Below are 24,274 nucleotides of genomic sequence, written 5' to 3'. Positions count from 1 at the left end.
CAATGTGCAATGCAAGAAAGTCGCAAGGGTGGATGAGGTAGTCGATAGTTAAGTACGAAGGTCGGTTTCCGGATCGGTATGTCTCATGATGTGGGGTGCTGCCACACGCATGTCACATGGTGCATTGTTTGATGAAACATTCGAATATGCTGGGCAAGATGCACCGAGAAGTGTGTCCCAATGTTTGTAGGATGAGGGTGGGCCTGACTTGCGGATTAGTATTATAAAGGATGACAGACAAGTGACGATATTCTGGGAGGGTGAGCAGCTGAAAAGATGAGCCAGATACCTGGAACCCCTCGGCTCAGCTCCCGCACTATTCGCGCAGGTAGTCCGTTGGCAGTGGTGGCGACGCCCCAGCGGATACCGCCCATCTCCCACCGGATACTAATGCGGTGGGTGATGGGCCAGGCCCGTCGTCTGCTGCCAATCCCTGGCAGCGGTCGGCCAGCAGCGTTGCCACGGCGACGCGTCTGCCGCTCTCCACCGTCTATCGGCTGCGATGAGCGGGCGGATTATGGCGTCGAGTCGCCAGCGTTCGGCGGCGGCTCGTCGCCGCCCGGTCGTTTGTCGCCTCGACAGATACATTTTTCCTGCGGGATCCGCCGGCGCGGGATCACAGCTCATTAGAGGACGCAAGTGGGGCGAGCGGTTCAACCATTCCAGCTCGGGCGAAGCGGTGCAAATGATGCAATTATTTTCAAACTCGCGAGCGAGCGGGGCTGCGAGGCGGCGCTGAATTGGCTTTGTTAGCTCACCTCAGTCGGCATCGTCTGTCGTTATCCACCTTCGAGTGGCGGCCGGAGTGAAACAAACGCCCGATTAATTTGCATATCTCCCGAGCAGGAGGAGGCGGGGAACCACTCAAAGAGCTCTCATCAGACGCTCTGATAATCATCTTAGCCATACGGCTCAGCGTTACTTAAGCAGAGGATGCGAAATCGAATGGCATGAATGAAGGCCCTCGGGCGTGGGCTGCCAGATCCGGAAACAAAAGGAAATTGCCGAAGGGTGCGGGGAGAGATAGTTACCAAATCCCGGGCGGCGATGTCGGGACGACGTTCTGGGAATAATCCTATTATGTCCAGGCCGAGTGCACGTGGAACTGAGAGCTCCTTGAATAAACAAGAGGCCGGAGATTACAGTAGTGAGCCACTGCTGCTCTGTCGCTCGTAAACCAAGCGCATGCATTGCGTGGTCTTTGGACCGAGCAAACCACTGCAGCGTCAGCTGAAGTAGTCTGAAACTGCCAAAATTTGCATTTGATTGCTTGACAAATGCATATTAATACTAATCACCGGCAGCGTCGGAAAACACGTGACCTGCTTACTGTGCTCATATGGCCTCGTGCTTGAGAGCCTTGTGAACTGAAGACGCAATTTTCCTTAGCAAACGATCAACGTGAATCTTCCGTATTTTCCACTCACCTTCTGGAGAGACAAGCGCTTCTAAAAGCCAAGTTTTTGTCATGTCCCTCGGGGCACAAAAAAGCGAAGAAATCGCAGTGCCGTCTGCAAATTTTTCCTGCTTCAATTAGCTGCCGAGTATCAGGTTAATCTTCTATAGGAATTATTGCGCCGTGCCACTCAACTGACAAACGCAATTCCTTTTCCATTTATTTTCCACTTATCTGTCTGGATTTGAAATCTCGAGGGTGGTTGTTGTTCCGCCTGAAAAATTGATTGGTGAGACGAACCTGCCATTCGTGCCTCGGTTGGAAGTCGCGTGCTTAGCTCGGCGATGATTTGACGTGAAACAATGTTCTGTCGTGACGTTTCTGGCATATTGCAATACATGGTGGCGGCTTATGGTTATGTGTGTGGTGGTAGATGTTCATATTGTACTTTTCGACGGAAATGAGCCACGGAGATGTGACATAGAGTAAACCTTCACTAACTGAATTGTGAAGCATGCTCCTGACTTGCAAACTGGTAATGGGATGTTGCCCAACTGTAGTTAGGCAGTAAGAGCAACGCGATGGGGTTTGGTCGACTCTGCTCTACTCCAGCCTCAGGCCCGTCCCACCCTCTGCCCTAACCCGGCCACAGACCCTCCCCACTCTCAGCACTACTCCGGTCACTGGTCCGTCCCACCCTCTGCCCTAACCCGGCCACAGACCCGTCCCCCCCCCCTCAGCACTACCGCGGTCACTGTTCCGTCCCACCCTCTTCCCTAACCCGGCCACAGACCCTCCCCACTCTCAGCACTACTCCGGTCACTGGTCCGTCCCACCCTCTTCCCTAACCCGGGCACAGACCCGTCCCCCCCTCAGCACTACCGCGGTCACTGTTCCGTCCCACCTTCTGCCCTAACCCGGCCACAGACCCGTCCCACCCTCAGCACTACCCCGGTCAATGGTCCGTCTCACTCTCAGCTCTAACCCAGTCACGGGCCTGTCCCACCCTCAGCCGTGCGCCAGTTACAGACCAGTCCCACTTTCTGCCTTAACCCAGTCACAGGCCCATCGCACTGAACACCACAGATCCGCTCCACCCCATCCCACCGGCAGTTCCAACCCCGGCCGCCCTCCGCCCCGCCTCACCCCAGCCCGAGGCGAGCCCCGCCGGCGCAGGCCGCCCTCCACCCCACCTCACCCCGACCCGAGACGGGCCCCGCCGGCGCAGGCCGCCCTCCACCCCACCTCACCCCGACCCGAGCCGGGCCCCGCCGGCTCAGGCCGCCCTCCACCCCACCTCACCCCGACCCGAGACGGGCCCCGCCGGCTCAGGCCGCCTTATCGGCGCCCGATCGGGGCTCGCAGCTCCGTTCACCGTTTCCGGCGCGACATAACTCGAGACACACGGCCGCCCCGTGACGGCTCGATCCGGCATAACGCAGCGCCTAATCTGCCATTATCATCGGAATGTCCTCATCGGCGGCCCGCCGAGCCGGCTAAACACCTGTTTGGGCGCCGGATCGGCTCCCCGCACACAAAGGCGGCTGGTTTACGGACCATGTTAGGCGGCGGCGTCATGTCGTGGGCCGTCTCGGCCCGGCCCGCCCTGTCGACCCCACGCTGGAGGAAGGGCGATGCGCAGTCTCCGGCTGGGTGACACCGAGTCGTCAGCGTCAGGGGGTGTCGTGGGGTCGTCGTGGCGTTGGAGGCAGGGGTGACACCGGGTCGTCAGCGTCAGGGGGTGGCGTGGGGTCGTCGTGGCGTTGGAGGCAGGGGTGACGCCGAGTCGTCAGCGTCAGGGGGTGGCGTGGGGTCGTCGTGGCGTTGGAGGCGGGAGGGGTGACACCGGGTCGTCAGCGTCAGGGGGTGGCGTGGGGTCGTCGTGGCGTTGGAGGCAGGGGTGGCACCGAGTCGTCAGCATCAGGGGGTGGCGTGGGGTCGTCGTGGCGTTGGAGGCAGGGGTGACACCGAGTCGTCAGCGTCAGGGGGTGTCGTGTCGATGTCGCAGTGTTGGAGGAATGACACCTGGGTGTTTGTGCGGAGGGGTGCGATGATGCCGTTGTTGGGTTTGGTGTGAGTGGGCAGGCTATCGTGATGCAACAGTCTGCCCGGATCACGCTATTGGCGTCGTTGGCAGAAGACGGTGCCTTGTGTCTTGACCGTGTGTCAGTAGCAATGTGAGCTTGGATACATTGTTGATGTTTGCAAAGCTGTATGCCATTTTCCACGAAGGAACTCCTGCTGCTCTTTCTGCCGCACTCGAGTGCGTCAGTTGCCACTGCGGCTTCCTCGGCACCCTACGCCTTTTGAAGATTTTCCCCTGGTTGTGTGTGAGATTTTGGGCCTTTGCAGGGCTTCTCTCTCGGATGGAAAAGCAGTTCACATGTTTGGGCTTGGCGATTGGCCAATGGCATCTTGACAGTCCAATGACGTATGTTGCCGCTTTGAATCAGCGAGCCATGACCCGCCGTCGGTGCATGAAGACATTTTTTTTCTGCGGCGCGGGGAAACAGACCAGTATGGTGCGCCAAACTCCACCACGAATGTCGTAACGAATAAATCCCATATTCGTCGGCAGCCGCAGCCTAGAAGGTCTGTGTCTTCTATTGCCCGCGAGTGCAAACAATCAGTCGTGCGAACCGTGCTGCTCCAGGGGAACAGGGCCCAATCTCTCTTTTTCTGGATGCTCGGGCATCGGGCATGCTTTGCGTCTGTTGGCTTCGCCACGCAAATCTCTAAGGATTTCCGTTCAATTTCTAGCATTGGAGCGGCGGGCCTAATGCAACCGACCGCTGTTATTTATGCTGGATTCTTTCAGGAACATAAATAAGCCAAACATTTCGGGTGCTCATAATAATTGCCTATAAATTGCCGAGATGTCACTCCGGGTCGGGAAGCCATTCAGGAAATTATTCCGAGAGGCTTTCTTTCTGACGGGTATTGTGCCGGATCTATTATCGCGGTGGGTCTTCTGAACGGTGGCTTGGTGGGAGCGTCAGCATTTTATACATTAGTATTGTTCAGGATGTTCAGCCGATACTCGTCGGCGGCCGCGACAAGAAATGAGTACAGCAATGTGATTGGTCGCCTACCATGCATAGAAATAGGCATTTATCGTATAGTTTCGGGAAGCAAGTAACACCTTCCTCCACGTGACAATACCAGGATCTGTCCGAAACAGTGGTTTCAGGAGTGTGACGTCCTGCGGTATACCAGGACCCCCTGACCCCATCCCAACTCCTGACCCCAACTCCCCTCGGGCCATGCATACTGCGAATGCCACGTTGATACCAATTGTCGGCGTTTCTTCGAATCATTCACAATAGGGTTACTCAACTCTATTTCACGGCTGTCAGTAGGCAGATTGGTCTGGCTTTGTTGCACATCTGTGTTCTCCAGGCTGAAACAGATTCCCTCCAGATACGCTTTTTCCATGGATCTGCATCCGTGCCTCCCATCTCGGCATTGTGTTTAATCGGCATATTCATCCGGTTTAGGACCCACGAGAGACATTTTATCGCCGCCATCTACCCGACAGCGGAGGGCAAAAATTAACATGCATGCTACGAGTCGGACGTATTCAAAGGGGCTACGCTGTAATTAATTACTCTTTTACGATACGCTTACGACGGGTGCAAATTGATCTGCCTCTCTCGCCCCGGGGGACTCGTGCCCAGGATAAAAGTTAGAGTGCCTCTATGGGAAAGAAAGAGTTAATTGTCATTAGGAAGCCATTTGGAAGCTAATAGGAACATTTGCATTTTTTATTCTGTCATTTGCAACGTCCTGTTTAACGTTGGCGCTGAGGATTGGCAATTGTTGCGCAGTTTAGACGGGAAGCCTTCTAATGACGCACGAAAAAGAAAGAGCTCATCGGCTAAAGGCAAAGTAATGTGATATGTTCACAACAAGGTTTGAACATTGGAGACCACCCCGGCTTCCTGAAAGCGATCTTATGCTGTTGTACCGCGGACGAGATGACGTCTGGAAAACATGCAGGGAGAGTGAGACAACACACGGCAGAGGCGTCAAATACAATCACAGACGTAACCATGTCTCAGTGGTACATAGTGGGGTACATTTTTGTTTTGAAACCATGTTATATGGTTAAAGCATAAGAATAGTTCGATCTAGCCGACAGCTAGTGTTGTGCACTGTGGACCCAGAGGTGTTAAATACATGAGCACGGCCCTCGATGCCCGGCTTATGGTTGTATTGAAGCAAATGTCCGCCTACTGAATTAGTCGATGAATTGTAAGCAAACTCAGAATTGCAGCTTTGAATTGCATTAATTTGTCGGCAGCGAACTCGAATCAGAGCTGGTCATGTCTTTCACTTCAGTGATGAAGTACAAACGTCCCGACATCAGTGTTTGTTCTAAGGAAATTAGATTTATTTATTCCGCAATAACAGCCGCTTTCTCGTTGCATATTCCCGAGCCTGTTTGCTGGGTGGTCGTGGGTACGGTGGGTTAGCCATGCCTCCGCGAGCGGCAGTATCGGTGAACACGCCAACAGACAGGTCTGTACAAACCATAGCCGCGCACATTTGGGTTAAAACACACCCGCAGAGCTGGAAATTAACCGCTAATGGCAGACAATCACCATCAACCTTGGATTGAGGGAGAATTGTCGGTTTTTCCTCTTTTCTCAACCCTTGACCGCACGAGCTGCAATTTTAGATAGTTCGCGAGCAAATACCGCCGGCAGGCATGCAATACATCAGCACTGCACAAATAGTACATGTACTAGCGCCACAAACGAGATAAATTGCTGATTATGGGCCACAATCGCCATAAGTCACGCATAGTAGCGCGGGGGTGGCTTGGATGCTATTGACACCCAGCATTTAGAATGGCCTCTGAATCCATTTGAATTTGCCAACTTGCAGCGCTCGCGAATTGCATTATGCAAATTATGTTTGGCTTTGCATTAATGCCGGTTCGCCTCGCCTTCGACCCAGCTTCGGTAGCCGAGTGGCCATTAGTCGCGACGGCGTAAGCAGACGTGGCTATGACAGGTCACGGTGCAGTGCCTCGTCTGCAGCGCCGCCGACTCATTAGCCCTCGCGCGGGGCGGCAAACAGAGCGTCGTCTCGGACAGCGTCCCGCCGCGAGAGCGGCCCCCAGACCGCCACCAGGTATGATGAATGCCGCCCATTCAGGCAGCCCGCCCCAATTAACATGCCGCTGTTTGAATAGCGCGTCGCGGGCCGCGCCGTTAGTGTCGCGTTATTGAATCGGGTCGTGCGATAATGCCGCCGCGGAATGGTATGGAAATGGCGGCCGCGGCACTCCTCGCCGCTTTGTTCCCGCGCCGACTTGGCTGTTGCAGATAAGTGTACATTATTGAGAGGATCTGCGCGAGACAGAGCGCGCGCAGTGATTTGATTATTGGGCGGGTGCGGGGAAGCGTCGGCCTGGGCCGAGCCCGCACCGCAGCTCCTGCGCTCGACTTGCCCTCCGCCCGGGCCGGGGCGTTATCGGCGCCAATATTCCAGAAGGATTTACTTAGATTTACATCAAATGGCTAAGGTTGTCATAGCCACCGGCTTCCTGAGGCGACAGCTCACACCGAGTCACCGTTCACGAGCACATACGCCGGGCAGAGTAATTTATGATGTCATTTTGAGTTGCATGCGATATCAATGCGATTGGTGTATGTGCTGCTCTTGACGCGCTCAGGCGCAAGCAAGGTGTATATGTAGTGATAACACCCGGTGTGTTTTCGCTCTGTTTAATCAGCCGAATTAGATCCACCAACAGATTGGAACCACAATCATTAGCATTCTACGTAGCTGGTACTAACGCTGTTTTGATTTGTTCTTTGGCTAGTTAAAAATGTGTGTAAGCTCAAGAAACCAACTCAATCGACGACGGAATTACACAGTTCCACTTGCCTCGATGTTTCACGCAACTCGACATAAGAATTGTGTGCGGTAGAATGCCTGAACTCCGCCCGTATGGTTTACTTTCGCAGAACTTCAGTGGTAAGTGCTACCGCCCAGAACCGCCGCAATTGGCTTAGTTTCCGCCTCCTGAGCCCGTGTCAGCGCTCATCGCGTTCTGGTTAAATCATCGCGACCAAAAAGGCAGCTCATTTGCATAACGCTGCCAGGGGCGCCGCAAAGGATTAGCCGGCGGAGGCGCACTAATAACTCTAACCAGACTCTGAGCCTCATTAATAGGGGCGTGATAGGGGCGGCATTAACGCTTGTTGAGCACGCCGAAAGACATCCGGTAGCGGAGCAGACAAAAGGCTGGCTCATTTGGCAAGAGATTGGCGTTCGGAAGCCAGCCGAGACGCAGCCTGAATCAGCGCACTGAGGAAGTGAGGCGCATGGGATGAGCGCATTGAGGTAAGGTATTGAGAGCTGAGAACGTAGAAGGGGTGCATGCTGCTCAGTGGAGATGTGTCATTGAAGCACCAGTCACTATGTCAGCGTAATAATATTAAAGGGATACTCGCTTGTGATCCGTAAAACAATGTGTCCGGAGTATTGCGACATATTTAGCGGTGAAACTCGGGACTTTCGACATCGTTTGTTTGATTATGGCACCGCGAATAGGAAACTCTAAATAATTATTTTAGGAATTTAAGATGGACAAGCTATTGACAGGCAGTGTGCGGTTCAGTCTCGTCTTACAAGCCTTGTAGTGAGGTATTGGGCGGAAGGCTACAGAACCAATCGAGCCCAAACGCACCTAAATTCCATTTCCAGGACCCAATGACCATTCACAACTGCATCATTATTGTTTGCGGACGCTGTTGAATTGCATTTTCCGATCAAACGCCCTAATAAATGTCGCGACACCGCTCCATTTGCCCCAGGCGAAGCACATAAATCAACTGCCACACGTTCGGGCGGCAACATCAAAGGACATCAAAGGGGCCGCGCTGGACAGGCCGCGGCTCGTCTGAGATCAATGGCTGCAGAGGAGGGGCAGTGTCACCTCACGATTGTCCAATTGGTTTGTCTGGAGGCAAGGATGGGGCCCCCTGAAGAGCAGAATAAGGACAAGTGAAGCCATCACCGCTCCGGCAGCCGAGACGCGCAGTACTTGCAATAAGACAAGGAAGACGCATTCGGACAAAAGGTTGTATTTTTATCTGCCTTTTGTCTTTCCTCGTGGCATATTCGAGCAACGAACACGACCGCGAAGAAATAACAGGGAACCGATACGCCTCAAAAACAGAAGAGGATTTCAGGCTGGTAGTTACGAAGACCACTTCATTACCCGGCGGGCGCTTAACAAGCAGTGCGATACATCCTGTTAATGAGTCGCAAATACCATATCCCAAGCGAGCTACTGTTAATTGTAAAGTGGGGAACACTGTGCCCAATCCACTTTGATGTGCTCGTAAATCCCCGTGCCTCTCGGCTCCACAGCAATGCGGAACTGTTCACAGCTCTTCTAGCCTAGGCGTTCGTTAACAGCCCAAAGGCATTCTCTAATCCCTTTGAAAGGATGACGCCGCATGTGAACGATAGTGCTGCAGCCGCGTCCTGCGTACACACCGGCGCACAACACATCCCGCCAATCATCCCCCCCCCCCACCTCGGGGACCCCTCCCACGACCGGACCAGCGCCCCCCCCCCCCCCCGCCCCCAACTCACCCAGTTTCGAGCGGTGAGTGCTCTCGTGACGTCCCCTGGCTAATGCACTGTCGCGGCCCCGGCGCCGTTATCGGCCGGAGGATCGGCCGGCCGTGCCTCGCCCGGCGTTGAAGGGTCGACAGCCGGCCGCCAGCGGACGGTGTATCGGACGGATCACCCCGGCGCTGCGTCCGGCCGCCCTCCCCGACTGTGGGGCGCCGCCTCGGTCCATCTGTTACCGGCGCCACGCAGGTTGATGAGCTGGTTTTTCTGACAATTGCTCAGACAGTGAGGCTGGGCGCGAAATGGTTACTGCTGTCCCCCGAACGGGTAACGGTTCGGGAAAAATTAGACCATTTGCTTCAGTTATGTTTGAAAACCCATGCACCGGCCTCTTAAAATGCGGGACCAATTTCTTGAAAATGGGTTGAAAGCAGAACAAGAATGATTTCTCACTTGATTAACAACCAAATTTTCGTGGCTGTGTACAAACAATGCATGTTAAAAGGATCAGGTACATTAAAAGAGCTTTCTAATTGGTGTGTTCCTCGAACCTCATAACATGCCCATTCCAGAACGCAGCTACTTATCTAGACCAGCCTCCAGCAACTGAAATGCTGCCGCTTTTGCACTTAGTCTTACAAATCAACCTCTGATTACGAGGCTAGCTCTCATACTTCGTTATGTTATCGCCCGCCGCACTGAGTTTAAACTTTCTTGATGAGCCTCCTAATTTGGCACAAGTTAGAGCTAAGCCAAGTCTAGATCCAGATCACGTCAAGATCCAGTTTCACGTCAAAATGACCCCGCACAATCAAACGTTGAATGCGTTTCATGTTCATTCAAAGTTATACTTAAGTGCAGCTTGCCGATGTGTGGCACATCGGTGATGTGTGATGTGTGTGGCGATGGGGGAAATGATACGTACGCATGGATGGGAGTGGGAGGGCAGAAGTGTAGATATAATTTTAAACTACCATGCTCGACATTTTATCAACGAATTAAATGTGCATAAAAGTAAGTTTATGGCCGTTTTAACCCGACTCATCAGGTTTAAAACCATCATAGGTTACGTTTTATTTGCGCCGTTACATGTTTTAGCTCTATTGATTCACATTATTGCATTTGATTTGAAAACCTGAATGATTGAAAACAAAGTTCAAAAAATGGAACTGGACCTGACCAGTCACGCAATCAGCGTTCTCCAGATCTACAGATGATCACGTGCTGGGTTCGTGCAATCTACAGATCATCACGTGCTGAGCTCGTGCGATCTACAAACCATCACGTGTTGGCCTCGTGCAACCTACAGATGATCACGCGCTGGACTCCTCAGATGATCATGCGCTGGGCTCGTGCGATCTGCATATAATCACGTGCTGGGCTCGTGCGATCTACAGATGATCACGTTCTGGGCTCGTGCAATCTACAGTTGATCACGTGCTTGGCTCATGTGATCTATGGATGATCACGTGCTGGGCTCATGCGATCTGGACGTTTTCAAGATTTTTGTAATCAGCTGGATAAGTTTATAGTCTACGGGGATGTTCGAATATAACAATTCATATATCTATTGGAATCATTCACCCAGCAGAGCTCAAGTCCAAGTGCAATGCAAGCCAGCGAATGCGAGCTAGTGAGTAAAGTTACAGTCATGAAAAGGATTTCGAGTACTCGTAGAAAGTATGCAATGTAATAGAAGATCTCGAACCTCAGATTGATTGCAGACCGGGACAGACATCAACGTTTTATTCTAAGATTGCGTTTCTGCTAATATTCTTCGGAGATCCTCACAGTTTTCAGCTGCGGTTATAAGCAGTCTGTTTAAGCTTGCGTATACAATGACGTGTCCTGCGATCGCGATGGATCTCCCTCACACTAGCTGTATAAACAGTTTAAAGTAAGAGATCAAACTTGACGAAATAAGCTGGAGGAACGGAGTTTTGCTCACATCATCCCTCACAAAATCCAGTATTGGTCTTACTAGCAGCATTCCATCCAGGGCGAAAATGATTTATGACTTAGCAAAACTACATGCGTTTGTTGTAATACAAATATTTACTTCGTCTCGTTTAGCCTGAAATGCATTCGGAACTTTTCCAGTAACAATTCCAGCATGCAGGGTAACTGCGTGCGTCTACCTACGCGTGTGTGTTGTACACACCAGCCATATGGTTTTATCCCTTAGCATGCGAAAAGTTAATAAATAAACGAGGATTTTGAACCAATTTTCAACCAGTACACTGAATCAGAGAGATGCATGTAAGGTCACGAAAAACAAGAACAAACAAAAATAGAGGAGATGACACGAGTACAACACATGGGCGCGTAATTCCAAGCGTGTCGACGTCTCGTAATTATACGTTTCGCGCCATTGCTTCATAACGTATACAGCTCCTGCCGGGCTATCGAACTATGCATCGCAGCGCATCCGACAGCAGACATCACACGACACACGATAGCTACGCGGCACCGTACAGTTTGTCCGGCATCTTTGCTGCCCTGCACGTCGGCAGAGAGTGGGCGCTGAGGGGACCCTCGGCTCTGATTCCCCTCCCCTCCGCCGTCCAGCGACACGTGTCCGGGCGCTGACGGCTTGTAAACACAGCACGCCTGTGTTTGCCACTGTTATCTGCCGGCTCGGCCTGGACAGAGGAGCGGCCGCTGGCCGGCCGTCAGTGGCAGTCAGCCGACACAGGCCCATCATGCTGCGCGCTTCGACTCCGGTGCTGCTGGCCGCGCTGGCCGGCCTGGCGGCCGCCGCCGCCGGGCAAGACCCGGCTGCCAGCAACGACACGGAGCTGCTACACCCGGACCAGCTGGTGCTCCAGCAGCGGGTGGGCGTGGGGCTGCTCGGGGACATGTACGTCAGCGCTCCGGTGGTGTCACCGGTGAGTAACAGATGTGGAGGCTTCAGACGTGGAAGCGCACGTCAGCAAGGTGCTGGCGTCTGGTTTGCGGTGCTGGTTTGCACGGTGCTGGCGTCTCTAGCGGCGTGTGCTGCTGATGGTGCGCACGATGCTGGCGTCTCTGGCAGCGCACGCTGCTGATGGTGCGCATGGTGCTGGTGCGCCCAGCAGCGTTCGCTGCTGATGGTGCGCACGGTACTGGTGTGCCCGACAGCGCACGCTGCTGAAGGTGTCCACGGTGCTGGTGTGTCCACCATCGTGCGCTGCTGATGGTGTGCACGGTACTGGTGTGTCCAACAGCGTGCGCTGCTGATAGTGTGCACGGTGCTGTGTTGCAGAATCAAGTCTTTACGCCTTCCAACGTGTCTGGGTGACGTTTATCCCAATGCATCAGATAACTAAGCCACGTTATGTATATTACGCATTGAATTAGAGCGCGTATATTTCCAGAGGCCCCAGAAACGGCCAATTCATTGATGGAAGTGGAATATAGGCAGTCCATGAGCTTTAAGCTCTCAAAGGGTGCCTAGCGTAGTTGTAAGCAAGGCTCTAATGGCGGTTAGGGGCAGCCCAAGGCCGCAAGCACGGGAGGTGAATGTATCAGAGGAGATACGCATAATCCAGATCTAATTGAAATGTTCAGCACTTTCATTGAAGTCTTTTGTAAGCTAACCCCTTCCACATACTCACATAATGTATTTATTTTTTGCAAAACGTAACCAACTTCTTTATGCGGGAATAGTTGGGAAAAAATTGTGTTAGGACGCGGGTAATACGCGAGGTTTGTAGAAACCAGTGGAACATGTTTTATTAAACCACTGTATTTATTGTTCAGACCCGCAACCTATCTTTGCTTAATGACGTTGTCTAACCAGTACCTTGTTTCATAATGAAAGACTATTATTGCCAGCATAAAACTACACACCTATAGACATAAGGCATAATGATATCCGGCCAACAAAGAGCCCCAAGGGCCCATCGAGCTTTGCCTACCTCAGGTTTCGTACATATCCTCAAAACTAATCATCTGACCTACATAAATTCAGCTGTAAATGAGATCTTTAGACCGGTAGCGGTTGTCCAAACGATTCTTCAATGTTGCTTGAGAGGGATTTCCTACAACTTCGTTTTCCAGCCGATTCCAATGGTACAGTGCTCTTCGGTCATTACTTATCTATAATGCCAGAGACGAGTAGCCTAGGACATGTCTTATTTGTAAGCAAGAGCAAACTTTACTGAATGCCGTAAACCATTAGCCGCATGAAAGATTGAGTTTAAAAAAACTCGAACTATTTTGAAAATCACAACCTTTATGGGGCAGAACGAGCATGCATTGACAATTTTTCAGCATTACGATAATCAGCAAAAGCCTTAAGGGTGGCAAGTATACAAGCAAAAGCCACGAATTTCGTTGTTTCAATCGTTATAGCTTAACAGATGCTTCTTAGCGCCGTAATTTTCATATTATTGAAAAATAAAGGTGCCCCATTTTTGGTTGGCTTGAACAAAGCTTGATGAAACCCCCAAGTCAGCTAAGGTCCCCAAAACAGTCAGGTATGCCCGCACGATCTAAAGACTCTTGAGCTGGCCAGCAAATCATAAGACGGCTCAGTGAGTGGCGAATTATTGGCGTCGACAAATGTTGGGTCTCAAATCCCCTCATAATTCACATCAGAAGTTCCAAGAGAATGGCCATAAAGGGACTAACTTACCTTCCTGGAATTTTTTGGTGGATACATCATACTGGTTCGATAAAGTCGGCAAGACCATTTTTTTGGAAATCCTCCTGAGTTTCTTAAAATGTCTATTTAAAGTAGCAGCTCCGGCAGAATAGGTTAGAAGTTGGGCTCCCCGTTCGCGATGATAAAAGTAACACCATTAAGTTGCTCTGGTTTCCCGACATGTGTCTTATGCGGCGTTTGCGATGCCCTTCTTGGCCAAAATGCTTGTGAAATAAATGGTATGAAATTTTAAAACATTCTGAGGAAAACTACACAAATATGTCATCACCTGCGTTCAACAAAACCTCATATTCAGTTCAGAGTTCTTATGCTGAGTAATCGACTTCCAATACACCAGAAGATACTGTAAGTTGTTAAGTGCATTTGCGAGGAGCATTATTTACATAGATAAGACAGGAGTAATGTCTACATGTTGGGAAACCAATACAACTCAGTGGTGTAACTTATATCATTGTGAACGGAGAGCCTAATTTCTAATCTATCTGGATCTCCTTCTCCAAATAGAGCTATTGAGCCACTCAGGATTTCCAAAAACCGGTCCTGCCAACCTTGTCGAACGAGTATGATCTATCCGCGAAGGGTACAAAATGGTAAGGTACTCCCTCTTTGGCCATCCTTGGAACTTCTAATGTGAATCATGAAAGAATCTGAGCTATTCGTCTCCGCTTTTTGTCTCCCACTATATGTCGCCTATTCTCTCTATTTGTCTCCGCTATTTGTCTCCCACTATCTGCCGCCTATTCTCTATATTTGTCTCCGCTATTTGTCGCCCACTTCTTGTCTCCGCCAAGAATGCATTACGCACTGAGCCGTCTTATGGTTTGCTGGCCAGTTGAAGGGTCTTTAGATCGCTGCGGGCATAATGATAGGAACCCGACCTATCGGAAGACGGATTCTTAACGCTTCCTTACAGAGTTGAGCATCTGCTTTGGAAAATCAAACACATCTTTAAAGAATCAAAACTGCCCATGCGCACAGCTTGGAAGAACGACAATAAGCTAAAAAAGCATCTGGTGAAATATTCCATCTTAAAGCTAAGTGCACGGGTGATAATACTGTGATGTATGCAAGTTTGGGTTTCAGGGGGTTTGCACGCAAATAACGTGGTTTGCAAAATTAAGTGTTAATTGTGTCAAAAACAGGGGAGAAACTTAGGTGTCGGGGAGTCCATGCGCCCTTTTCGTTTCAGAAGTAATGAATACCCGCGGGACGCTAAAAAAGAAAACACGAAATATATATATATATATATATATATATATATATATATATATATATATGTATGTACATATGCATATATGTATATATATATATACATATATGTATATATCTACTCTCATATATATACAGCGCGCAGTGCATATATGATATAATATCCTTTTGGCCGCCATTTATTGGCAAAACACGGTCAGGCTGAAATCCAGGGAGGTATGGGCCTATACTGCTTTTAGAGCTCAAAGTCATCTACAGAGTACAGGACCACACAGACAGGAAAATAAGCGAATCTGTTCTTATGAAAAGTCGGCGACCAAATCTTAACGTACAGAGCTCATTATGGCCGATTCTGCGAACGTGACATGTACCTTCTTAATGTGTGATGTGCGCTCACTTAAAATCGTTTACATGTGCACGTGATGCCTGACGCGTGGTGCGCGATGCCTATTCAATTGAATTCGCTTGCATATATGACTGATGCGTGATGTGTGGTTACATGTTTGAATGAACCGTGATAAGTGATGCCTGTTTACTTGAATTTGTTTGCATGTGCACCTTTTTTCACCTATTCTAATTCTTAGGTATATACTGCATCGTAATAATAGCCGGCAAATGCTCCTTGTTTAATCCCCGGAATATTTGTGTCCTGTAAAAACTGTGGCTTACTGTTTCAAAAAAGGACTGTAAAATCGAGTAGAATCATCGGCAGGCAATTTTAAATGCACTTTTTCTATTGTTCCGATAGAGGCACGCTGCCGAAATATCAAACTATACCTCCATTCTCCTGGTTTTTCTTCGAGGAATAAGGCTTAACCACTGTCTTAACCAGTAGATACTGGTCAAACGACGTCACCGTGCAAACAATGGTTACATCAACAATGTTTGATGTTTCAAGGTGGGCTTATGCTCATAAGGATGGCCCTGGCTGGTACTCCAAATGTAGCGCACTCCCTTTGGTATGCCCAACAGCCTTCAAACCTCAAAATGGAGAAGTGCTACCCTGCACAGCCAACAAGTGCCACGACCTGTGCAGTTGCACCACGATCATCGGAAAATGCCACCAACTGTCGCAGTCTGCCTGCGATGAACTCCAAGTGCTGCAAATGGTTCGCTTCAAATTTTAGAAAAACTGCATTTTTGCTAATCCTCTGTGCGTGATCTGTAGCTGTGCAGGTCAAGTTAAAGCTATCTCCCATGCCGCAGCTGCTGGTTACCCCGGTCGATTCGCCATCTACGCCATCGCCCAGCTTCTCCACCGTGTACAGCTTCTTTGAAGTCGCTCAGAAGGGCACCTCGGCACTGAAGCGGGGCGTCTGGTTCAGTCACAAGACCGTCACCCTGGTGCTCTCTTACCACTACGGCTGCCCGGTCCAGGTAGACGGACGATAGCTCTGTCGAGACCACCCTCCAAATATCAGCTGTCGAGCCGCTACGGCGTAGAGAGCGCAGCGCCTTACCTGGCCTAGTGTCCCGGTGTCTAAAGGTCCCTTCCACCCCCCCAACCCCACGAATAGGAAGTTGGTGGGCGGCAACGGGTCGGAAAAACGACCTCTGATTAGTATGGAAACCTATCCCACGCCGCCCACGCCGAACATGGAACGTAAATCGATGTCATTTAAGAGTTAAAGAATACTGCAGCATTGACTTTTTATATTACGGTGATATAGTACCCGCATAACAAACACCTGTTTACAAAACGTCCAGCCGCATCCGCAGATATCTGGCACGGCGAGAGAATGCTAAAGCGGAGAGTCCGCGTCCGCTCCCAGATCTACAAGATCCGCGACGGCAAGCTCACGACCGAACTCCTCGGCAACCCGCTGGAGAACGCCGAGTTCAGGCCGACGCTAGTACTCTGGGCCGGCGACCTGCAGACGGTGGAGTCACTCTGCGAGGACATGTTCACCTTCGTCTCCTACGTCAGCGTCACAGGTCCGCGTCCGACGCATCATGCTGTTCCTCCCTAAAGCTGGTCCGTTTCTTATGCATGAGAGGCTGGGTGCCTGGGGCGCCAAGGCTTGATCCAGACCGAATCGCAACTCGTTTGCCAGGATAGCTTAGTGCCTAGAAGGGTGTCAGTAGCTTTACAGCGCTCTTAAAGTAACTAACGATAGTCAGCTGCTTTTGTCTTGTCCATTGAAAACAAACAATGATGTCTGGTGAGTGCTTGGTGTCATGTCGTATTGCACATGTTTCTTCACTACCGCCTGCTTGTTGTCATGTACATGCTTACCCGCTAAAAAAATCCATGTTTGAAGTATATGTTCACAAAATTATTTTCTCGAGTGACTTCGCTGTGTGGACCACCGCAACTCATCCTCGCACCGTGGACCCCTCTTCTACTTGTATCGCCTGCGCCGACCGACTGCCCCAACTCACCATTTCAATTCCCCTCAGTCCTTCTCACAGCCCTCCCTCTGACCGTGCATGGCCCACAGCGTGGACACTGGACGGGAGGGAGAGCTGGGATGCCGAACAGATGGTATCCAAATTTCCACTGTACGCCGACGAGTTTCGCCGGCTGGCCAGCGCCGAGTTCAACGCCGACCAGAGCAGTCTCAGCCCCGAGGTGTACAACGGAGACTGGGCCCCCCAGTGAGCCGCTGACTACCTGCGGCGACGGACTGGCATCCCTCGCGGCGATGAACCGCCGCAGGGCAGAGAGCCCGCAGCCGGCTGAGCACCAACAGCACCCGCCATCTTGCGGCGTTCGTCAGTTATGAGTTCTCCGTCGGCCGGTGGTGACCGTTGTTGCCATGTCAACCATTGAAGCGTCCTCTGTTCCTTTTTACGTCGTGGCTGGCCATGGATTGTTGTCCGGCCTGGTGCCTCGAATGCGTATTGCGGTTCGTGGCTCGCGTCCATGTAAAGCAGGCAGGCTCCTTTAACTTGATTCATAATTCATTCATCGCAAAAAGTATTCTAATGCCCATGGATACGGAATAACCGGAGATGTAGACAGTCAACCCCCAGGATGGGACTTACTAAAATACTGCATGAGCGTTACTTTTGTGTAACCACGGCACGCGTATCAGTAGCAGTGATTTTTAATGCCTATCACGTATGTGTGTGTGAAGTTTAAAGATAAATCCAAAATATATTCCATCTATCGCAACAAATGCAACGAAAGACGTTTTGCCGAACCTAAGTCTACAAGCGCAAAGGGGAGTATAGTGAATAAAAGCATCTAGGATGAGTTTTTGTGACTAAATGAGTCATATTGTATCAGCTATAGAAAGACATATGATATACGTATGTATGCAAACATGAATCGTTTTGTTCATTAGCACCGCAGAAAAGCTGGCTTAATCGACAGGCTGTGTTTGGATACATAACAGCCAGCGCCAAAATGTTTTGCAAATTTACACATGTATGCAGAGAGAAGAAACCCAACGGAATGTCTGGATCGGAAGACACTGTGCCTCGTAAGTTGTAAACATGATCTGGAGCAAACCGGTTTACTGCGGTTCTCACTTCGGCAAGGAAACTCGTGCTGTGGACCAGGCTACACAGTAAACACGGTCGCAAAGATTGGTCGAGCATTACCGTTGCAGTATCGCGCTGCATAGTCTGTGTAGACCTTGAAGTCCGCGTGGGGTGCCTCGTCACGCTGCACCCCTATACAAACCCTGAGGTCCTCGTGGGCCGCCTCGTCACACCGCACCTCTACAGATCTACAGGTCCGCGTGGGGCGCCTCGTCGCACTGCACCTCTACAGATCTACAGGTCCGCATGGGCGCCTCGTCAAACTGCACCCCTGCAGATCTTCAGGTCCGCGTGGGCCACCTCGTCACAACACACCCCTGCAGAGTTCCAGGTCCGCGTGGGGCGCCTCGTCACACTGCACCCCTATACAAACCCTGAGGTGCGTGTGGGACGTCTCGTCACACTGCACCCATGCGGACGAGCCTTCACAGGCCACGGAAGGCAGGCACCGGGCTTGCGATGTCCGCTCACCGCTTCCGCATTGGATCTGTGGAGCTGGCCCAGCGCGGACGGACGGCCTTTATAACAGGGCCTGCGATGTCCGCTCACCGCTTCCGCATCGGATCTGTGGAGCTGGCCCAGCGCGCACGGCCTGGCTTTATAACTCCGAGCGGCCAGGTTACGCCTCTCCCGCTGTGAGCGCGTGGTGCGGGCTCAAGTGACGTTGGACAAGAGTAAGCGGGGCTGTGACGCCAGGGTGGCTGATTTTGGGACGATGGCAGGGATAAATAGCGCTGTTATGCGCACGCCGTGGGCTGATAAGATGCCCACGGATATTGGCGGTGCACTGAATGGGATCGTCTTTCTTAATTTTACGACATGTAAAGTGCTCCGTAGACTTGTCGTAAGCCCGTGTTCGATTATTGTCACGGGTTAGTTCTAGTATCGCTGATCAACAAAACAGCGCAGGCCTGGTCAGAGAGGGGCATAAACATCCAACTTATAGAAAAAGGCAAATTTCGACAGTCCTGGAGCGTGGCCCGGCTCTCCTTTCCAACTTCTTCCATCACTGCGACGACAGACACGCCATAATATGACTGGATTTTAGAGGAGCCCGATCTAGGAACGAGTGAAAAAACGCCCGTAGACGACGCCAGAACATTGTGATATAACCATGTGTCTTGATTCGTCGTCTTCATCACCCCAGTACTCTGAAAAGAAGCATACCACAGTTAGATGAGTCAGTAATAGTGTATTGTAGCGGTTCCAAACTGGATTCGTGAGAAACATCAGCCTTGTCCTGCGACCTAACGACTGACCTTACCCTTTGGAACCATGCATCATATTGTTTCCGATATCAATATGTGCGCGAAAAAAATAGTTTCCGCTTTCCAAAACACATTCCATCCAGTCGCAACGGCGTCCAACATTAGTGCAAGGTGAAAGCTAGGTGAAACAAAACCAGGCCACTGCTGTGGGTTCAACCCCGTCCTAAAATAACACCAAACCACTAGTGTAATCTGTGTTCGGCAGCCTGCTTTTTGTGGCAATGCTGTCGTACCCCAGAAGACGTCTTCCTGCGTTGCTAATCTACGCCACCGATCGAGACAAGGGGCTGCCGCTTCTCCCACGCCAGCTGTGACGGGATTCCTTCCGTCTGGCCAGTGTCCGGTTAGGCTCTCTCTATCTGATGTTTACCCTTATTGGCCATAAATCGACCGCCGCCGTTCCCCGCTGTCAAATCAAATAGGTAATAACTCGCCGCCGAGCGCCTTGCGTCTCTGAGGCTCGTTTTCACTAACTGGCTGTGTGTGCTCCTCTTTGTTCCGCCGGCCGCAGCGTTGCTTTTGGCGACGCCAATGGCGCAGACGTAATTGATAAAACGCGCAGACACACCACGGTCGCCTCCGACACACAGCAGCGCACGAGCCAGCGTTTTGTCCGCACGAGATTTATTCGCGCCTCTAATTCACCCGGGCGCCTGTGCGTCTGGCGCAGTCGGGACTTTTTCTCACAAAAAACGCGGGCTATTTTAGCACGACGTGCTGTCTTTTTACACCATTTCACGTATCATTTACCGTTACAGTTATTAAAATGCAATAAATTTTCATTAAGGAGGGTTTTTAGAGAAAACCATTGGAAAGCGAGGTGAAATCGGCTTCACAGTCCAGCTGTCCTTAGCTCGACAAAAACCGCGTTTTGTGTGGAAATTATTTATGCAGTTTTGGAAGAAGAGGGTGTTAGATGAGGCCGATTTAGTACCGTTCCGTGGTCGGGCACACAAGACCCTCTTCTGCTCGTGCTATTCACGTTCAGGTGCTCCATGCCACCACCAGCGGCCGACCAACAATGCCTGCATAATCCGACACGTTGGCTTTTTAGCATATTGGAAGCCTGGATAGGTCCTGAATGCGTTGAGTACGTCCCGACTTTTTGAATCCCAAACGAGTCGTGCGTTGGATGTGAAGTGCAGTCGTGTCTGTTCACTGGGAGCCCACAAGTGGATTCAAGGCTTGAGTGGAGGTGGTTCGATTATGGTTTGGACAACACACACAATAGAATATTCGTAGATATGTGTGTCTGTCGGAATGATATGGCATCGGTAATATTGCCACTTGTTGCCACTTATTGCCACATTGCCATATTGATAGCCATAGTCACCTTACATGCATGTAACGCTATGCCTGTCAGTTGTTAGTTGTAGTCCTTAGTTACTGCTAGTGACTGCGTTGCTGTCCGCCGTCATTCAAGCAAGTCCATTGCTTATCACAATGTTTGCCTGTCGTTTGCTGTTTGTTTTTCTACCGCTGTCTGCCATTTCAGTCTGCCATTTGTTTGTGTCAACGGCCCGTATCCGTGTCTGTCAGCTGTCTGCCCCCTGCCTAAGTTCCTTAGGCGCGTCTGCCAACTGCCTTCCCCGTGTTGTTTGGTTACCAGAGCTGGCTGGTGATGAGGCGCGGTGGCTAGGTGAAGGGTACCAATAATGAAGTACTACGCAATCCCATGACAACATGCTTCAATGCATTTTTGATCGACCCTACTACTTCGGAGGCGTCAGATATTTGGTAAGCTGTTGCGGGACTTAGTTTGCGGTGGCCGCGTGTTCTGACGATGCCATAGTCGACTCTACCGACATCAGATGGCTCGATCTGTTGGACGATGCCATAGTCGATTCTACCGACATCAAATGGCTCGATCTATTGGACGCTGCAGGCGACTTCTCCATCGATAGACGTGACATGCACCTTTTCCTTGTCTGAATGGGACGCGTCAGGGACTGCAGCCACTCTGCGCTCGCCACCTTTTGGCCACACCACTTTGTCATTCAAATATTATCACAGTATTAGCATTTATCAAGAGCGTTCACACAAAGCGATCCTTTCACGCCTCATCCGGCAACCCTTTATGTGGTGTTAATTGGCGGCGGGGCTGCCGGGCGCGCGGTGGCACCACACTGCGTCACGTGTCGCGGCTCTGTCGACCCGGCGCTGGGCACCGGCCGCCTTTAATCACCCCATGCCGACCCGCCAGGGGGTCACCGGTGACGTCACAGCTCTAGGGGAGCGAAGCGTTCAAACACCGCGCCGTATAGGCAACTGCAGTCGTAGTCGCGCTCAAATAGGACTATGGTAATGCGGATAGTTGTGTTGAATATCAAGGAGAGTGCTGACATACGATTATGGCTGGGTGGCACGTGGTTAATTGGCGGATGGCAAACACAAAACGCTTCCGTATGCAGATTTACGACTTAATGGGAAAAGCCCACCGCGCTGCCAACGAAGAGTTAATAAGCTTGCTAGGATTTCGAATTTACTTCCGCGTTAATGTGTTACTAATTTCCATTTATCATGCAAGCAGGTGCAATCTTTCGCGACACCATTATGATGTGAGTCACTCAGTATACATGCACATGGAAAATCATGTGGAAGAGAGAGTTAACTACAGTTACATCGAGTCACGTGTTTCGCAGCATTCAGTTGTTTGCGCTTCGCATATTTCATGCTCTATGTACAAATCAATAAGCCGCTAACGAGCGTGATGGCGATTGTTGCCCTGGCGTTCATTTTGGGTATCAGATCTCAGTCCGCTGAAGACGCGTCAGCGTGTTTTTATCTGGACTGAGAGGGTCCGGCGAAGATGACCGTCCACACAACGCCCTGGTCATTACCGTCGACACGGCCGCGAGGCTAAAAACCGACGCCAATGTCATCAGTTCACATCATACGGCTCAGCGGAGCGTACTCCGGGAGACGGCCGCGGTTCAGACGGAGGTCCGAGTCACTGGACCGCACTGCTGCTGGGACCCCGGGGACGGAGAAGGGAGGCGGCCGGCGTTCAGGGTGAGGTCCGAGTCACTGGACCACACTGCTGCTGGGACCCCGGGGACGGAGAAGGGAGGCGGCCGGCGTTCAGGGTGAGGTCCGAGTCACTGGATCACACAGTCACTGGGATTCTGGGGACGCAAAAGGGAGACGGCTGAGGCTCAGAGGGAGGTCCACGCCACTGAACCACGCCGCCACTGGGACCCCGGTGACGGAGATGGGAGACGGCCGAGGTTCAGGGGGAGGTCCACGCCACTGGACCATACCGCCACTAGGATCCGAGGGTTGGGACGGGAGATGGCCGAGGGCCACCAAGCAGCACTGAAGCCAAAGAGGAAAAGAAACAGCAAAAACCCACAGATAAGTCAAAGCCGTTGGACCACAGCGTGCCCGCTCTGTTTGGGCGATCCGAGATAGTGTTCGCTAGAATTGGACGACCGGGACTAAGACCGTCCGGCTCTGAGGACGAACACCCAGGTCCATGGCGCTACACATGCCAGTGCGCCACGACACGCCGATGCGCCTGTGCAGGGGGCTGCGCCCCGACGCCAGCGACGGCCCTGCACCTCTCGAGTGTCACTCACCATCGTCATCATCGCCCCTCCCCCCCCCCCTCACCGCCGCTGGCGGCGTCGCCAATCCCGCTGCCAGCGTTGGCGCGTTCGGCTCTGACGCCTCATTGGACAACTAATGCCTTCAGCGAAAGATAAATCAAGCGCAATGTCGCGTTGAGCATGGGAGGCGCGGTCCTCGACTGCGACGCGATAATCCTGTTGTAGATGAATGAGGCGACACGACAGAACGCGCAGCTGTAAGCGCAGAGAGACCAATGACGGGACAGTCGGAGCGGATGAACAGGCTTCCGCCGACGATAAAGCGAGGAAAGTACGGGAGATGCAGTTCTGCTGTCACGAATTTACGAAAACAAAACGGTGCTAAAAAGGCCTCCATACATCGTGTAGGTAGCGACCACGTTTTTGCTAGCGGAACGAAAGATTGTCCCCAGCCAGCTCGCTCCTTTACTTGACATCAAAGCTGGTGGCGGTGCGACTGCCAGGATGTGTCATCGCCTCTGTTTCCTTTGTGAGATGCGATCCATTTTTGGTGTTGTCGTAAAGCGGCAATAATGACGTGATTGGGACGGTTGCGGCGCGGTGGAACACGCCGCTGAGTGACGTTTACGACGCAAGATGGCGATCAGCCGTGAACGCGTCCCGTAAAACCTAAAGTGAACGTTTTGAATATATGCAAATGTCTCACTTTTATGTCTGACAATCGCGAATTTTATGTGCGAAAGCGGTTTCTGGCTTTATCATAAACTGAATGAATATGTTGATATGAATAGTTCTTGGTGGTTCTGTCAGCCTGAGCTCGTAAAAACCAGATCTTTTGAAGCGTCAGAAAAGGAGCGATGATTTGGTGGTCACCCAGGCCCACACCACTGGCACCAGACAACTGTCACAAAAGAGCGTCATCAAAAGGTCCAGATGTATCCCTTACCAGCACAATCAAGCCAGATTCCCGTCTGAATTTCGAGCACGACCGAGCTCTGATTCACGACCCATTCACCGGCGTTCAATTCCGCATGGCGGGCGACATTTAGGGCGGCTTCATTATTTGACAGTTAGATTTGCATTTGCCGACTTCCTGAGCTGCGAGCGGCGCACCAGC

At 51.5% G+C, this 24,274-nt stretch overlaps 1 protein-coding gene across 1 annotated transcript; it reads left to right on the top strand.

Annotated features, from left to right (window-relative positions):
* Nucleotides 1-11,633: 11,633 nt before the first annotated feature.
* LOC119111776 (uncharacterized) lies at nt 11,634-18,051 on the top strand. The gene is made up of 4 exons (XM_037235599.1): nt 11,634-11,883; nt 16,059-16,229; nt 16,625-16,787; nt 17,294-18,051. Exons 1-4 carry the CDS (start codon nt 11,698-11,700, stop codon nt 17,452-17,454), a joined length of 681 nt encoding a protein of 226 aa, XP_037091494.1. The 5' UTR covers nt 11,634-11,697; the 3' UTR covers nt 17,455-18,051.
* The last annotated feature ends 6,223 nt before the right edge of the window (nt 18,052-24,274 follow it).

This window comes from Pollicipes pollicipes, unplaced genomic scaffold (genome assembly GCF_011947565.3).
Source record: "Pollicipes pollicipes isolate AB1234 unplaced genomic scaffold, Ppol_2.1 Scaffold_2555;HRSCAF=2994_pilon_pilon_pilon, whole genome shotgun sequence".
Lineage (NCBI taxonomy): Eukaryota > Metazoa > Arthropoda > Thecostraca > Pollicipedomorpha > Pollicipedidae > Pollicipes > Pollicipes pollicipes.
Note: the sequence above shows the minus strand (reverse complement) of the source record. Positions and strands in the feature narration are given on the sequence as shown.

Excerpts from the sequence above, each read along its gene's own strand:
- LOC119111776 (XM_037235599.1), top strand. The coding sequence starts at position 11,698 with ATGCTGCGCGCTTCGACTCCGGTGCTGCTGGCCGCGCTGGCCGGCCTG. Across the intron at positions 11,884-16,058 it reads GCGCTCCGGTGGTGTCACCG|CTGCTGGTTACCCCGGTCGA; the intron begins GTGAGTAACAGA and ends CCCATGCCGCAG. Across the intron at positions 16,230-16,624 it reads ACTACGGCTGCCCGGTCCAG|ATCTACAAGATCCGCGACGG; the intron begins GTAGACGGACGA and ends GTCCGCTCCCAG.